Genomic DNA, 16,706 nt, shown 5'->3' with positions numbered 1-16,706 from the left:
TACTGAGTCTCTCTTTAGCCATTACACGTGTCAATTGAGTTATTCACGTTTGTTATTTTAATGATCAACTCTAGAACTTCTGTTTAATTTTCTTAACAAGGTCATGTTTCTTAGCTAGCTTCCAGGCCCTTGCTGAAATGTTGAAGCTTTTCTTTTAAGAAAAGTAACATGCTTAACAGTATGCTTAACAGTAAGCATAGCTGTTTTACGATGTGTCTTATAATTTCAGTATCTCAAGGCATTTTAGGGATGGTTCTGTTGTGTTTTATTTCTGCTGCTTCTCCTTAGGGTCTTGTATCTGTGTGGCTGTGTTTATTCTGTGCCGCATGTTGTGATTGACAACATGTAATTTGAGATTTAGGATAATCCCTTGCTCCAGAGAGGGCTTTTCTGTTGTTGTTACTCCCGAGGAGTGGAGGCCGAGTCATTCTGGGATTACCGAATCCAAGTTCGAGGCTTGCAGGTGGACTTGGAGCTGGGCGGCAGTCTGCACAAGACGCAGGCTTACTTCTGGTTTGCCTTTGCTCTGAGGGCGAAGCCTGTAGGTGTCTCAGCTAGAGGCGGAGTTGTTTGTGTCCCCCTCCACAGAGCCCAGGCTCTGACCTCTGCCTCCCGACCCTGCGAGGAGGTTGCCAAAACCCCAGATCTGCTGCACCCCCTTCCAAACTGGCAGTTGTCCTAAGGGCACATTCAGGCCTGAAGGCAAGGCTTGCTTCCCCGAGTTCCCATCCTCTCTCGAGGTTTCCTATCGTTTTGGATTTTTGATTTTTTGCAGTGCTAGGGATTGACCCCAGGGTCTCGCACACGCTGGGTTAGGGCTCTGCCCCTGAGTCGCACCTCCAGTCCCCCTTTCCTGAGTTTTGACCTGATGCGCCTCACTCTGTCCTCAAGCCTTTGATGGTTTAAAAATGGCTTTAGTGTTGTGTCCTCAGTGCGGGGTTTGTTCCCACTTATCCAGCTGACCATCCCCGGAAGCCCTTCCCTCCTACTCTCCTATCTCAGGTTTGGCCACTCCTCGCTTCCTGCCCCAGTCCCCAACTCCAGCCATAGCAGAAATGGCTTTTAGTTCCACCAATGGAACCCTTCCGTTCCTGTCCAACTCACGTCCTAGCGGGCTCCGAGCGACTACGCAGCGATCCCATACTGCACAGCTAATAAGAGGGGGCAGAATCAGGGTCCCAAACCAGGATTTAAACCCAGGCTCCTGTCCCTGGTCCTGCCCCGCATCACGCTGCCTCTCAGGAGGCCCGGGACTGAAGAGTGTCGTCCTAGGTACTCGATTTTGGTAGAAAAGTGAGCTCCCTGCAGCGCCACTCTCCAGTGCAGAGACCCGTGGACGGTGATGACCTTTGAAAGGTGGACTCCTCTGACAGGCCCTCTGAGGCCCCGTCCTAGGATGTCAGGCCAGATGGCCACAGTGGCCAGCCGTCCAGCAGCCGGTCTACACAGGAGGCCTTTCCGTAACATTCCAGAGAGCACTTGCCGGGCCTCCGTTCGCATTTGCACAGCTGAGCATCCCCAGTTACTATCCACTCCTCCCCCTGTGCCTCGGTCAAGTGAGATTCCACCGGCCCACCCTTACCAGGCAGGTGGGCTGTCTGGGCCTTTGAGAAGCCATGCCATGATGCTGCCTTCTTCTCCAGGAGCTAGAGGCTCGAGTGCCAACTGGTCAGCATCTCTTCGAGAACCTCCTTCGTCTCAGGCCAGCAAGGGGCACCTGGGATGAGCTGGAAGATCTGCGCTACCGCTGGATGCTGTACAAGTCCAAGCTCAAGGACTCTGGCCACTTGCTGGTAGGTGCTGAGCATGCTCAGGTCCCAGGCCCAGGGAGGGACCGTGGCTGGGCCCATCCTCACCTGGGGCGGTACCCCCTGTGTTCTGGCCTGCGCATCCACATCCCAGGCTGGAGTAGGGGAGGGACGCTTGACTTAGGTCATCTCATTGGGCCATCCTGCCTCGCCCATGAGGCTGACTTTACAGTAATGATGGCTCTGGCCTCCCGGTTGCTGGACGGGGAGCTCTTGTGGCCTATCATGCTGAGAGCTTTGTGCGCGTGACCCCATTTGGCAACAGCCGCCGCTGCTGGAGGCACCATATCCCCAGCTCCAGACGGGGAGCTGAGGGCCCTAGAAACTAAAACCCTCCCCAGCAGAACCAGCATGTGATGTCAGCGTGGGGTGGGGACTCCGGCTCCACTCCTGCCGACTTCTTCGGGGCTGAGCTAGTGCCTTCTCCTCTGGCACCCCTGTCTCTCCTACACAAAATGGTACTGCTGATGATAGCTGCACTGAAGCTAACCTTCAGTAAATGCCACATCCTTGTCACAACCTATAAGGAGATGGTCGGGAACCAACAGGGAAACTGAGGCACGAGGTCACATCCAGGAGGAGGGTGGGTGAGGTGGCCTTCGAGGGCCCTTTCAGCCCAGCCAGGGCTCTGCAGGTTTCTCTGCCACTAGGTGTCAGCCCAGCCCAAGCCAGGCGCCAGGGCCCAGCCCGCCTGGCAAGGCCTTCCCAGACCAAGTGGGCAGCCAGGCCGAAGTGTGTTAAAAAGTCATTAAATGGAATCCCCTGCTGGCTGGGCCGTCCAGGTGACCAGGGCTGAAGGAAACACTCCCCTGAAGAACGGACATTCCAGCCAGGCTCTGTGGGCTCTGCGTTTCGCTCCCCTCACTCGTTTCCCCTCTTTTCTCTCCTTCCTACAATAACAGACGCTGAGTTCTCCAGGGGAGTCCACCGGATTCCACAAGGTACACGCCCGCAGTCCGGCTACGGAGCAGGCCCCGGGGGGCTGGGGGCCTGGGAGGCTGGGGCAGGACTCCTGGGCTTTCTGGAAGGCTCGATGGGGTCTCTGCTCTCCAGAAGGCCCAGGCTCAGGGTGCAAGGGCACTTCGCCATGACAGACGCCTGGTGGAGGCGGGACCCTGCAGCTTGCCACCCAGACCCAGGGCACTCTGGGGGGTGGCGAGGGTGCTCCTAAGGGTTACTGTGACCGCAGGTGTAGACCAGGGTAGTCTAGGGACCTGGACCCTGTGGCCACATTGGTGACAGAGGGGTCGGTGGGGCCCAGGGGACACCAGAGGAAGGGACAGTGGGGCCACTGCGACGTGCTCAGTCACTCCAGTGGTGTCTGCAGGCTGAAGCAATGGCAGGCACAGCGGCACCGACAGGGAAAGCAGCAGTCGGCCCCAGATGGTGCACACTGGCCGTCCACTGTGGGCCTGGCCCTGTGCTCACAGGAGCCGGGGCATCTCATTTCACCCTCTTGACACCCAAGTGGCTCCTTGCCTCCACCTCAAGCCCCAGGAGACAGAAGGAGTGACTTGAGCTGACTCATTCAAGGGACACTGTTCCTGACTCCAAAACCCACGTTTAACCTGCCATGTGACAGCTGAGGGGAGCCTCGCTGGGCCCTGGAGGGCCTGGTCTCTCCACTTCTGGAAAAACCAAGTGTAAATTGTTGTCTCCAGTGCTGCTGTTTCCAGAGGCATACCCTTGTTTTCCAGCCAATCAAGGGCCCAGGGGACACAGGCCCCAGAGTGCATGGGCCCAAAGAGCCCCAAGGCGTTTGGGACCTCCCTAGAACCTTCGTTTCCCAGGTGCTTGGCATGCCAGGATTCCTTCCTGGACTACGGCTGGTATCATGTCCAGCATCTGCAGGAGCAGGTGACCCATGGGCTGGATGGGGCTGTCATGAGACCAAGGCTGTGCTCTGGGTCCAACACTAACCAGCTCTGGGGCCTTAGGCAAGTTACTTTGCTTTGGAGGCTCCCTTCCCCATCTGTAAAATGGAACTGTTAGTACCAACTTTATTTACTTCATGAATCAATATTGAAGATTGTGTGAACTGTTATATATGGAAGATGTGCTTCCTGTAGCTTAAACCCTGGTTACCCCAAGTTTAGAATAGCACCAGTCTCCTCATGAAATAGGACCCATACAGCCTGACCTGGTGGCTTTTGGTATCCAGACCGCCTCGAACTCCTGCAGTTTAAGCCCCAACTCTGCAGCCCCAGGCCAGGGTCCCTGCAAGAGTCACGTGTGGGTCCTCTGGTGCCTGGCCATGGTGCCCCACACATAGTAGCTGCTTGCTAAAAGTTTCTGGATAGGTTCCACTTGGCTGGCTGACCCTGGCCCTCCAGCATGGGCTCAGATTCCCTGCAGCCTGTACTCATGCGTCAGCGCAGGGCCTCCCAGCCTCCTGGTGTTCCTTGGCCTCTCCTCTTTCATTCAGTCATTTCACTCATATTCACCAAGTACCAACTTTGTGCTGAGCTGTTTTAGGCACTGGTACCACATCAGCGAACGAAAGAATAGCTGCCCTCCTACACCTGGCGAGGGGAAGGAGGCTGTCCGACGGTGCTTCTCATCTGGCTGGTGTTGCTGGGCAGCCCCGGGGGAGTCTCTGGGGCAGAGAGCTTTGAAGGGCAGCGGCCACGAGGGTCTTTGCATCCAAGGTTTATCTCATTTCCGGCTAGCAGATGCTGGGTGCAGTTTTGTGTAAAACTTGGGGTAGACTAGCCAGAAGCTAGAGCGGCTGAGATCTGCTTCCTTGGGCTGTGTTTAAAACAAGTGGACGTGTACATTTTTTACTTCGGCGCCGGCTGACTTTTGAACAGAGACCTGTCTCCTGGGAAGAAGTAAGCAGCCTGAGGCTGATACACAGTGGCCCTGTCACAGGACAGCGTGTGGACCCAGATGGTCGTGCCCAGCTCTAGGGTTTCTGAGCCATTAGGACGGTAGTGACTCATGAATCTGCATTGCTATCAAGGTGATCCTGTGGGCTGGGGACCACACTTGGAGAACCACTGCTTATGTTCTGGATTTGAATCCTGGCTTAGCACTTGTGACCTTTTGCAAGTCCCTTACCTGCGGTCTTCCTACGAATAGAAGGGGAGTCTGCTGAGCTAATGGAAGGCAAAGGCCTCGTCACGACAACGGGCATGTAGTGGGCTCTGGATTGCTGCATATCGAGGCCCAGAGACCCCTGCAGACAGGGTCCTGCTTCTGTTCCTGATGACAGAGGGAGCGGGTGTGGCGGCCTTCCAAAGGGGAAATCCTGTGGGGTTGATCCTTTATTGTTTGGGGGAGGTTTTTTCCCTTCTGATTTTCCTATGTTAGCTTTATGTATAATTTATAACAAAATACTCGAGATCATCAATGTATAAAGAGAAAGGTTTACTCTGGCTTAGTTTTGGAGTTTCTAGTCCATGGCCTGCTGGCTTTGTTGCTTTGGGCCTGTGGCAAGGTGGCACATCGTGGCAGAGAGCATGAGGCAGAGCAGTCCCACCAGCTCATGGCCAGGAAGTGACTAGGGTTCCCAGTCTCCTAGGACACGCCCCCAATGACAGGACCTCTCACTAGGCCCCGCCTCTTAAAGGTACCCCCACCTCCTTATAGCACCACCCTGGGGACCAAGCCTCCAACACATGGACCTTTGGGGACACTCCCCATCCCAATTATAGCATCCTCATGGTCTGTGCTGGCTAGGGTGCGCACAAGCGTGTGTAACTGCACAGGTGTGTGCACACATTCGCACTCAGGCCTGACAGGTAGAAAATAAGCGCCACCTGCAGAGGTTGTGATCTTGCCAGTGTAAAAACGTTGCATATATTACTTTTACCCAAAGGGAAGGAGAACAAGTCTGCTCCAAGCTGATTGTTGAGCAGTTGCTTCTCTACACTGTTCTCTTCGGGCCAAAGTCACCGTCAGCTCCATCTGCAGAGGCGACTTCAGCCTGCTTGTTGGCGTAAACAGAATCACTAGGACACATTCCCGTGCGGCCCCACGCCCTGGCAGCCCGTGCCCCGCAGTGGGCTGGGCAGGTGGGGTCACCCTCCCAGGCACACTCTCGCCTGAGGAGCAGACTGGCACCTGCTGCCATTTGCCTGGGCAGACCAGGGCTGGCTGCAGGAGCAGAGCGCCTCGGCCCCCCATGGGGAGCACGGCGTGGGCTCTCGCGGTAACCCTGGCGACCCGGGCCCCGAGGGCCACCGTTTATTTACTTGGCCGTATTTCATAGATTCTTGAGACTTCATTTTTCACTGCCCCGGAATCCGGGTGTCTTCCTGGAGTCTAGCTCTTCCAGTGAGTTTTGGGTTCGCTTCCTCCTCCATGCAGGTCAACCCCGCCCCTGAGGTGTCTGTGACTCGTGTTTGTGGGTCGTGTTTGGTTTCTCCTCGGGTCACACCGATTGTGCAGCCTGAGACCACCAGTTCGGGGGCGCTCAAGCCTGCGGTTCGGACTCTTGGGCGAGTTTTCGTTTCCCCGAGATGAGACACTGGGCGCCCTTGTCTGTTTATCCTCGCTCCGAGACCTGGGAGGTGCAGCCCTCGGTGCCCCGACACGGCCTTTCCAGGACACGCTCCATCTTGGTGGTGGCTTTTATTCTCTTACTTGGTGATAAGCGAAATAAGGGTGCTCTTTCCACGGGTGTCTTCGCGGGGATGAAATACTGTGATATCTGATTTCTCAAAGCATTCGTGGGCTTTCCGTGGTAGAAGACTTTTCCTCAAAACTGTGATTTTTAAAGTCCCTGCTACGTCCTGGGCATTATGCAGGATGCTCCCGTGTCCGCTCCATAGCTCCTGACCACCCTCTTCTTCAGTGGGAGGAAGTGGCCTCTTGGCCTCTTCCCCAGTGTAGCTCGTACAGGGCCATGTCGGAAGCGGCGGCATAGTCTGACTTTGTGTCCAGGCGATTCGCCATGCAACTCTGGGGACAGCTCAAGTCTGTTTTTCCCCTGGTCACAGCCAAAGTGCTGGGCTGTACTGAGCCAGGCTGTTTCTGTCCTTCAAAGAGTAGAGCCAGGGATAGGCCTCAAACCACACGCTGGGTTATTACAGGCTGTATCTCCACCCACCTTCAGAGCCCAGAAGCAACTGGACTTCACCGATATGTGAATGAGTTGGTGCTAACACTTGTCTTTGACCACTGAGACCCAGGGTATCCTCTTCACTCACTCTTGCTGTTTCTTCCTCCTTCTGCCTCACTCCCTCCTCTGAATTTCACCCCAGCAAGGTGACAGGAGCTGCCTCATTACTCAACCCAGTGAATATATCTCTAGTCCCCATCTTCCCTGGCCTCTGGGCAGTGTTGGATGACCCTCCACTCGCTGCTCTGCCTGTCCTTCTTGGCTCTATCCCACTCCCTCTCTCTGTTTTATTTTTTTTTTCCAGTTACCCAAATGTGTTGAGAAAACTCAGTGTTAATGAACTCTGACTACTGACCCATCTCACAGTCCAGCTTTAAAATTCTGAAGCTGCCTCAGTAGTCTCTTTTGAAGCCCCTCCTCCCTTTTCCCCATTTACTAGTGTCTTGCATGAGCATGGACCTGTTATAATTGACCAATATCAATGCATCTTCATTAGCTAAAGCCCATGGTTTGTGATAGGGTTCACTTGGGACACAGGCGTGATGACGTGTGTGTCCACCTTTACAGAATCGTACAGTGTCCTAAAACCCTCTGGGCTCCATCTACTCCTCCCTCTCATTTCCCCAACCCCTGGAAACCACTGATTGTTTTCTTGTCTCCGTGGTTCTGCCTTTTCTGGAACCTTACGGGCTTGGGCTTGTTCACTTTGACCTGTGCACGTTGGCTTCTTCCACTCACCAGGATGCACTTAGCTTCCTCCACGTGTCTTCGCGGCTTGCTGGCTCCTTGTCCGAACCTGCCTCTTAGTCTTTCAAGGCTGTTTTACTCTGTCCAGGATCCAGTTCAGAACCATACACATCATCTTGTCTTGTCAGTCTCCTCTGGTCTGGGGCTGTTCTCTGGTTTTCTTCATTTTTATTGACCTTGAGCTTGACCTTGACCTTTCCAAGCATGGGCCAGATAGGCTGGAATGTCCTCCTTTGGGTTTTCCTTGTTCCCTGTGATGGGTTTGGTTATGCATTTCTGGCAGGAGTGTCTTTGGAGCAATGCTGAGGTCTTCTTTGTGTTTCTTATCAGGGTACAAGAGATGGCCATGTGCCCAACCTTGACCACGCAGCTCTGATCGCTTGGCCAAGGTGGCAACACCCCGTGAAGTTGTCATTTCTTTGTAGTTATTACCCGCGGGGCGCTGCGTGGAGGCACTGGAGACACAGGGCCTCTTTCTTCACTGGGGGCTCTTCCCCGGCCACCTCTCTCCCTGGCAGCTCCTCCCCGCTCCCCAGGTGCTCCTTCTCTCTGCTCCGTCTCCCGCCCAGCTCTCTCCTTCAGGCCCAGTCCCGGGCCCAGCTGCCTCCTCCACCCCTGGGACTCAGCACACCTACAGCAAGGCTCTTGGTATTCCTGTGCCACCGAACCCCATGCCCACATCAGGGAAGGGTGTTGTGACCATCCAGTTTCCACGCTGGGGGCCTCTGGGCCTCCCTAGACCCTCACGAGTCTTGGTTCCAGTTCTAGACTCAGAGCCTGGTCTTGGATGGCTCTCGGATGCGAGAAGGAAGGGAACGAGGCGGAAGGGAGGGCACTGTCCTCGCTGAGTGTGACAGAGCACCCCTCACTCACTGGACCGTCCCAGGGCTCAGCCCTCCAAAGGCCGGCTCAGGTGGTCTCATTCTCAACCCCCAAGCTGACACAGGGGTTGGAAAAACACAGCTCCATGGAGGAGAGCCCATAACCCAGCTCCACCCATCCACGACCGACCCGTCCACGTGTGGGGCACATCCACAGCCTCTGACCTCTGACATGACCCGTGGCTGTTCAGTCCTTCCAGTACCAGCACGTAATGCAGGGTGTCCAAGTCGGAAGGGGCAGGGCCCGGCCTGGGGGCTGTGGGCGCCCTCAGCCTTGCTCGCGTAGTCTGGGAACAGAGCCCGCCTGGCACACCCCTGCCGGGAACTGCTGAGGGAGGTCCAGGAGAGGGGCAGTGGCCACAGCTCAGCAGCCTTCGGGGGACTTTCAGGGACAAGCCCAGGGCCGAGGGGTTAAAGCGAGAGGGGCAGGGCCTCGTGAATTGCCAGGGTCAGCTGGCTTCTGCCAGGCCTGCCCTTCACCCTGAGCCCTTACTCCTGGCCTGCAAGCGCCTCTGTGATCGGGAATGAGGCCCAGCCAGGTCCTGGGCAGGACCCCGAGCCTCGGCGGAGACGTGGCATGACCGGCACACTCCAGGCTCTCCGTCAGGGTGGGACCGGCCTCCCAGATGCCGGCTAGACAACTGAGGCCAAGTGTGACTTGTGCTAAGGCTTTAGTGGCCGTGTCTCATGAGAAACATCACATGGCATGGTGGAGAGACCCTGGCCTTTGCAGTGATGCTGGGCAGTTGAGCCTGTCCACGTGACCTTGGGTTGGCTACTATCCTATAGCCTCAACTTCCTCCTCTGTAAACTGGGCACAGGAAGGCTGGCCTCACAGAGCAGCTGAAGGAGCTCAGGAACTAACGAAGGTGCTGTGACTACACCTTTGGAGGGTGTTGGTGGAACCTGGATTTCTGGGTGAACCATTGGTACAAGGAGCACAGTTCTCAGCCAGTGGTCAGCGTGTGTCTGTGGTCACCTCCTGGGCACTGAGGGAGGGACAGAGGGCCGGAGCACAGGAGGCGCAGGCCTCGTGTTCACTGTTCCTTTCACTCACCGAATGCTTGCTGAGCTGCTGGCGTACATCCACGAGCAAACCAGAGTGGACCGTGCCTCCAGGGAGCCCAGGGCAGCGCGGCCTCAAGCCGTGACCCAAAGGAAAGCCAGTGTGCCTGGAGGCTGCATAATGGCCGCTCCTCTTATCCCTTGATCCAGAGGCCAGGGAAGGGGTCCCCGAGGAAGTAGCTCAAGCTGAGATTAGAGTGGTGGGTGGAGGCAAGAAGGTCAGCGTGCGTTCCAGACGGGAGGGTCGGGCCGGGCCAAGCGCCCCATCCCGAGGACACAAGGGCCTCCAAGGAGCCAAGAGGTGGCATTAAGGAGGACAGTACTTTCCCCTCTGATGAACTGGGAAGGTCCACAGTGCCCACTCCCTGTGGGGCGGAAGCCTGTGGGCTCATAGGGTGCCCATCTGCCCAGCCCCCCGGTCAGAGGGGAAAGGAGCAGAAGCTTCATTGAGCCCTGCCGTGCGGGCTGACCATGGCAGGCCTGGACTCCCGTCCCTGCGAGTTTGATAGACAGGTATCATTTTCCTTTCCCTGACAGATGAGGAAACTGAGGCCCGAGTAGCTAAGCAGCCTGTTGGAGGTCACACAGCTGGGAAGTGGAGGAGCCAGGGCCCCGGCTTTTTCTTTCCTCCCCCATCCTGTTTCTTCGATGGCAGATGAGGTCCTGTCACTGTGATTCTCATGGGGTCCAGGCACATGTGAGGCTGCGAGGGACTCTTGGTCAGAGCTGCCGAGGCGCGTCCGATTCCTCCACCCCACGTCCCTGCGCCTCCGCCCGCCAACTCTGCTTCCATGCCCTGAAAGATGGGGAGCTCACAGCTTCTCCCCTCCTGTCCTTGGGGGTCCTGAGTAGAGGACAGGTAGTGCTTTCTGTGGGGAAACTGAGGCACAGAAAAACTCTTGGACCTGGGAAGAGCTGAGACTGTCAATGTACTTGTTGGCTTCTTGGAAGGTAGTTCAGGCCTATGTGTGTGTGTTCTGAGCATTTGAGAATCATTAAAATGTGTCTTTCATTTTAAAGATCATTTAAAAGTTTTAGTGTAAAGAGCACCTTGGAACTTGGGGCGATTGAAGGGAAGAGGTGAGCGGGAGGTGAACAGTAGCCGGGCAGCAGCAGGTGTCCTCTGGAGCGGCCGCCCCGGCAGCACCTGTAAGTGCAAACACACTTTGGACTTCAAAGACCTTTCCCGGAGGCCATGGTCGAGCACCCCTGCTCACCTGAGGAAGCACAGGGTGAGCTGCACGCAGGAGCCATCAGGAAGAGGGCACTGAGGAGGCCTCCCTTTGAACCACTGATTACAGGTTTCCAGCGGCCGCGCACGCTCAGCACGCTCAGGCGGGGGCAGCCACCAGGGCGTGCTCCTCCCCCAGACGGGTCAGCATTTTGAAATCAGGTGGCGTCATCATGAAATGCCCAGGAGTCCACTCAGGGCCCCCGCCAGAGCCAAGGAGGGCGCAGGGCGTGCGCCAGCTCCGCTGCTGGAGGAGGAGAGGCCTCCTCTGTGAGCTCCTGCTGGCTCAGCTGCTTAACAGCATGGCGCCTCCCCCACCGTCACCCTGAAGTCACTGCTGAATAAACACAGCACGAGGGCTTACTCATCACGTGGGCGGGAAGCAGTCTGTTTTCACAAAGTCAGTGTCTGTGGGCTCCAGGGAGTGAAAACATCTGAGGTTGGAGGCAGAGCGGGTGTTATCGTTTGGAAGAGATCGCTGGAGCAGGACAGTGGAGGGACGGCTCAGGTGTGAGAAGGAAAGAGAGGTGCCCAGGTCAGCAGCTCCCAGATCTGCAGTTAGCAATGTGTCTTCATCACTGTCACCACCGTCACCACCATTGCTGCTAACATTACTATCATCACCATCACCACCACCACCACCACCATCACCACCACCACCATCACCACCACCACCACCATCACCACCATCACCACCATCACCACCATCACCACCACCACCACCACCACCACCACCACCATCACCACCATCACCATCACCACCACCATCACCACCACCACCATCACCACCACCACCATCACCACCACCACTACCATCACCACCACCACTACCATCACCACCACCATCACCATCATCACCACCACCATTACCATCACCACCACCACCACCATCATCACCAGCACCACCAGCACCACCACCACCACCATCACCACCACCACCACCACCATCACCACCATCACCACCACCATCACCACCACCACCATCACCACCACCATCACCATCACTATCACCACCATCACCACTGATATTGCTATCCTCATCATCACCATCCTTATCACCACCACCATCACCATCACCATCACGTCATAACCATAACCATTAGCACCATCACCATCAGCACCATCACCACAAACATTACTATCACCATCACCATCATCATTATTGCCATCACCAAATCATCATTACCATCACTGCCATCACCACCACACCACTATCACCACCATCATCATCGCCATCATCAGCACCATCACCACCACCGCTACCGCTGCTGTCCTCACCTTCATCACCATTGGTTTCACCACCATCAGCTCCACTGACACTAGATCCACCACCACCATCACCACCACCACCAGTTAGCATCATCACCAGCACCACCGTGCCCTGGTTGTTGTGAGCAGCACTGGACAGTGACTTGGTGCTCCGCAGGACAGGCCCTTGCTTCTTCAGGAAGCCAGCAGAAACAGTCTATAAAAATAGTACTAGGGCTGCTATTACTGATGTTAATAGTAACTAGCCACACGATAGTTACTAATGGTGCTAATGGTGCTAGTACCAGCAGTGCTGGTAGTAATAGCAGGCACCGTTTGTTTTCTTTTTATTGGTTCTTTTTAGTTGTACCTAACATTGGGATTCATTTTGCATAATCACAACAGCATGGAATGGAATGTGCTCTAATTCAGTCCCCAGTCCTTCCCCGTCCCCTCCCCTCCACCCTCCCCTCCCTTCCCTCGGCTCTACTGCTCCTTCTGCTGTTTACTTACAGGTTTGTTTTCCAGTTAGTGTCTTGGGATGTGCATGATGGTGAGATCCACTGTGCTACATCCATGTGTGCACAGGAAAGTTCGGTCAGATTCATTCTGCTCTTCTCCCCTAGCTGGTCCCTCCTCCCTCCCCCTCAACCCCCTTCATCCAGTGCACTGACCTCTTCTATTCTGATGGAATCCCCTCCCTTCCTCTTTCCTCCTTCTCCCCCATTATTTTGTACTAGCTTCCGCCTGTCAGAGCAAATGTTCAGCCTTTGACTCTCTGGGCCTGGCTTATTTCACTTAGTGTGGTGTTCTTCAGTTCCATCCATTTACCAGCAAATTCCATCATTTCATTCTTTGTGACTGAGCAATACTCACTGTGTGCATACAGCACATTTTCCTTCTCCATGCCTCTGTGGACAGGCACTGGGTTGGTCCCATAGCTTGGCTCTTGTAAGTGTGGCAGTTTTTAATAGTGGTATTGGTGTGCTTAGCTTTGAGTCTGCACCGCAACCCAGCCAACTGGGCAGGTATTTTATCCCTGGTTTGCAGAGAAGGAAACAGGCTCAGCGAGGTTACTGACTTGCCCACATCACGAATCTAGGGTGTGGTGGGGCCGACATGGGACCCACCCTGCCAGGCCCCTCAGAGCTGGACCCCAGCCCTATACCACACTGCATCTTGGCACAAGGCCGCCATGCTTCTGAGTGACCAACTCTCGTTCCCACACTCCTAGGAGTGAAGACATCCACAGATCTACAACCTGGCCAGTCCCGGTAGGAGTTAGGAAATGTCCTGGGTCCTTTCACGGACATTGTAACAGAAGTCTGTCAGGCACTGGAACTTGTGAGAGGGACCTTCAGGTGTCACTGACGGTGAAATGATGATGAAGAGGAAGAAAGGGAAGGAGGAGAAGCAGGGCGGAGGGCGGAGGAGGACAGCCTGGTGCTGATGGCGGGGCTGCCCTCCTGGTGACGGTGGCCATGGCGATGCTTTAGTTGGCGATGATCTGAGCCAGGCGCACAATGAGGCTGTGGCTTTGGAGGACCTACCACTCGCCAGGCTCTGTCTGTCTCGCTGTATCAAGCAGCGTGGTTAATGGCCCCCTGGTTCTGGATGAGAACTTGAGGCCTAAGGAAGTTGGTGGCCCGCTCAAGACCCGGAGCCTCTGGCCCAGCTCCGCGCTCCCGTGAGCTCTCGCCCTGGAAGCCCCGTGGCAAGCTGACATAGGCCGAGAACGCCTGTGGCACACCCACCCTCCCAGGGGGTGCCAGCTGAGCAGCAGGCACCCTGGGGAGTGTCAATCATCCGAGCTGCAGCTGGCCACGCTGCCCAGCGCCTCGGGACATCGGGTGGCCGGGTGAGAGCCTGGGAAGAGCCGAAGCCAGAAGCCCAGCTCTAGTTCCTACTAAGCCACCGCAGAGTTGAAAGACCGAGAGGTCAAACCGTGGTCGGGCGGGGACCGGTGCACCCAGCCGGGGCTCATGCCACCGCGGGGATTTATCCCTCTCCCCGGAATTGTTCGAGACAACTGCCGAGACCTTTGTCCCTGGCGGAAAGCACAGGAGTCCCTTATCACAGGTGCGCGCGCCGAGATACCAGGGGTCGCACGGTCAGCCCCCGCGCCCCTCCCACCCGTGCCCCGGGCGTCCCGATCCTCAGACCCCGTGCTTCTGTCTTGTGTCTGCAGACGCGGCGGCGGCGGGCCCCGTGCGGGCTCTTGCGGAAGGCGTGCTGCGTGGCGCTCCCGCTGCAGGGGCTGTTCCTGCTCTTCCTGCTCCTGCTCCTCCTGCTGCCGGTGGGGGAAGAGGACCGCAGCTGCACCCTGGCCAACAACTTCGCCCGCTCCTTTGCGCTCATGCTCCGCTATAACGGCCCTCCGCCCACCTAGCCCACCGGGCGCTCAGGTGATGTCCTTTCCCGACCACCAGCCGTCCCAGGGCTCCTGTGGTCGCCTGCTGGGGACACTGGAACCGGGCAGGCCAGAGACCACAGAGCTGCCTCGGCACGAATCCCGCGTCGGGGTTTCCGGAACAAACTTACTTTTTATACAGTGCTGTCTTCGTCTATTTATACCCGGATGTGTCCGCATGTGGCTAGGGAATCATGCACAGGATTTTCATATGCACTCATGCAAGCGCTCAGCTAGTATGATTTCATATACGAGGGCTCTTTGTGGTCAGGAAAATCCCTACCGGTGTTCTTCTCCAGTGGCACTTGGTGGCATCTGTGCCTTGGCCTGCATCGGCCCACAGAGCTTTATGACAAGCTCTGACCTGGAAGCCAGCCCCAAACCCAGGTGTGAGTGCGAAGGCCTCTGAGCTGTGAGCACAGAGGGGGGAGCAGACCCCCTCAGAGCCCAGGGGCTCCTGCTTTACGCCCAGGGGTCAAGCATGCTTGTCTGGTTTTAAAACCTCAAGGATTTGACGTCTTGGACGAGCAGTGGAAATAGCGCAGGTGGGAGAAGGCAGGGGTGAGAGCAGTGAGAACCGAAGGGGACAGCGTGAAATCCAGGGAGGAGCGGTGACCCTGAAGGCAGTCACAGAACTAAGAAAGCACAGCGCAAGGGCTGCTGAGCGCGGAGCAGGGCGACCCAGGTCCTGACCGGAGTCCGCAGGAGGGGCTTGGGTTCCGGCTGGCGTGTCCTGTTCAGGGAGAAAGGGACCAGCTGGGCTTTTATTCCACTGGAGGGTGAAACACCCGGTGCAGCAGCCTGACAGCTGCGGGGGCGTCGCCCGGCCTCTGCCCAGGACTGAATTTCATCTCCTAGAACCCGAGCTGAAGGGGAGCGGCCACACCGGGCTGGGTGGAGGGTCCAGCACAGAGCCTGGCCTTGGCCTTGGAGTGCACCCTGCCTGAAGGGTGCTCCCTCCCATCCCACAGGGGACATGGGAGCAGCCAGGTCACCAGACCATGAATGTCCCTCCTGCAACCCCACAGGGGTCCAGGGCCCAGGCCACCAATGGGACCCCCGGGCCAGGTCTAGGCTCATGGCTCCATGCACTGCCTGGGGTGGGACCAAGGCGCTCCACGTTGGGCCCAGCCAGAAATATCTCCTCCTCACAGGGGATTCTGGGAGGGTTCCCAAGTGCCTTCAGAGTGGACCACGTTTCCATAAATGGACGCCAAATTTTCTTTTTTAAAGAACATACTTAGTGTCCACTTTTACAAACAGATTTTATCTATTGATAGATATTTTACCTATTTTCTCAACTACTAGCAGGAGGCCCGAGGGGAGTTTCAGACTTGGAATCAGAGCATTACAGACCCAGAGAGGCACTTCCACAGAGCGGCAAGGGAGGCCCAGGAGGGTCCCAAGCCCCAGACCACTGCTGGCGCCACACACAGACCCCTGCCCCACCCTAGTGCCAGGCTGGTCACGGGGCAGCAATCCTCCCGGGCCCTGTGGCTGGGGAAACAGTGCTAGGGCTCTGCGGCACCCGCTCAGAAAGCACACCTCTCCCCAGAAGTTTGGAGGCCAATCTCAAAGACCGTTCTCAGTGGGCGGCCACCTTACTGGAAAGTCGGGGGCTGGGTGACCCAGAGCTCAGGCCCAGGCAGCCACGCACAGATGCTTCCTCGTTCATTGGTCCAGCCCTGGACCAGAGCTGTGGCACAGGACACTGAGGCCTGCCACTTCTACTCTCCTGTGTCACAGGCAAGAAATCTGAGGCCCAGAGAGGGAAAGTAACTCACCCATGGCCACACAGCAAGAGGCGGGGCCAGAGCTGAACCAGGCACAATGCCCTGCTCACTATAACACCACCCCCCACATTAGCACCTTCAAAAAGGAAGAGTCAGACTGGGTTGTGGCTCAGTGGTAGAGCATCTGCCTGGCATGTGTGAGGCCCTGGGTTCAATCCCCAGCACTACCAAAAAAAAAAAAAAACAGTTTTTCATGAATGTAATTTTGTCACATATGCCCCATGTTGGGGGTGGGGACCAGGGAGTGGAGAAACTGCAATACAAGGCCTGGGTGGTGGGAATGTCTCCCGATATATTTAAACTTTGATAAGGAGAAGGATGCCATAAAAATTAACTTGTTTGCACAACAATTTTTTTTAAAGAGAGAATCGATATTTTCCTTCCTTACCCATTTACGGTTGCTCTTCAGTGCTGTAGAGTGGTGTGGACAGTTGTCATGTTCATGTAACCTTCTAGCC

The 16,706-nt window shown here is 56.2% G+C and overlaps 1 protein-coding gene across 2 annotated transcripts in view; it reads left to right on the top strand.

Moving 5' to 3' along the window:
• Positions 1 to 16,470, top strand: part of Syne3 (spectrin repeat containing nuclear envelope family member 3) — an 84,340-nt gene extending 67,870 nt beyond the window's left edge. For both annotated transcript variants that reach the window (XM_047539655.1, XM_047539656.1), the window contains exons 16-18: positions 1,644 to 1,793; positions 2,711 to 2,749; positions 14,234 to 16,470. In XM_047539655.1, coding sequence (XP_047395611.1) covers positions 1,644 to 1,793; positions 2,711 to 2,749; positions 14,234 to 14,434 — 390 coding nt within the window. In that variant the 3' untranslated portion in view covers positions 14,435 to 16,470. The remainder of the gene's footprint in view (positions 1 to 1,643; positions 1,794 to 2,710; positions 2,750 to 14,233) is intronic.
• Positions 16,471 to 16,706: the final 236 nt, after the last annotated feature.

This window comes from Sciurus carolinensis, chromosome 2 (assembly GCF_902686445.1).
Source record: "Sciurus carolinensis chromosome 2, mSciCar1.2, whole genome shotgun sequence".
In the NCBI taxonomy this organism is placed as follows: Eukaryota; Metazoa; Chordata; class Mammalia; order Rodentia; family Sciuridae; genus Sciurus; species Sciurus carolinensis.
Note: the sequence above shows the minus strand (reverse complement) of the source record. Positions and strands in the feature narration are given on the sequence as shown.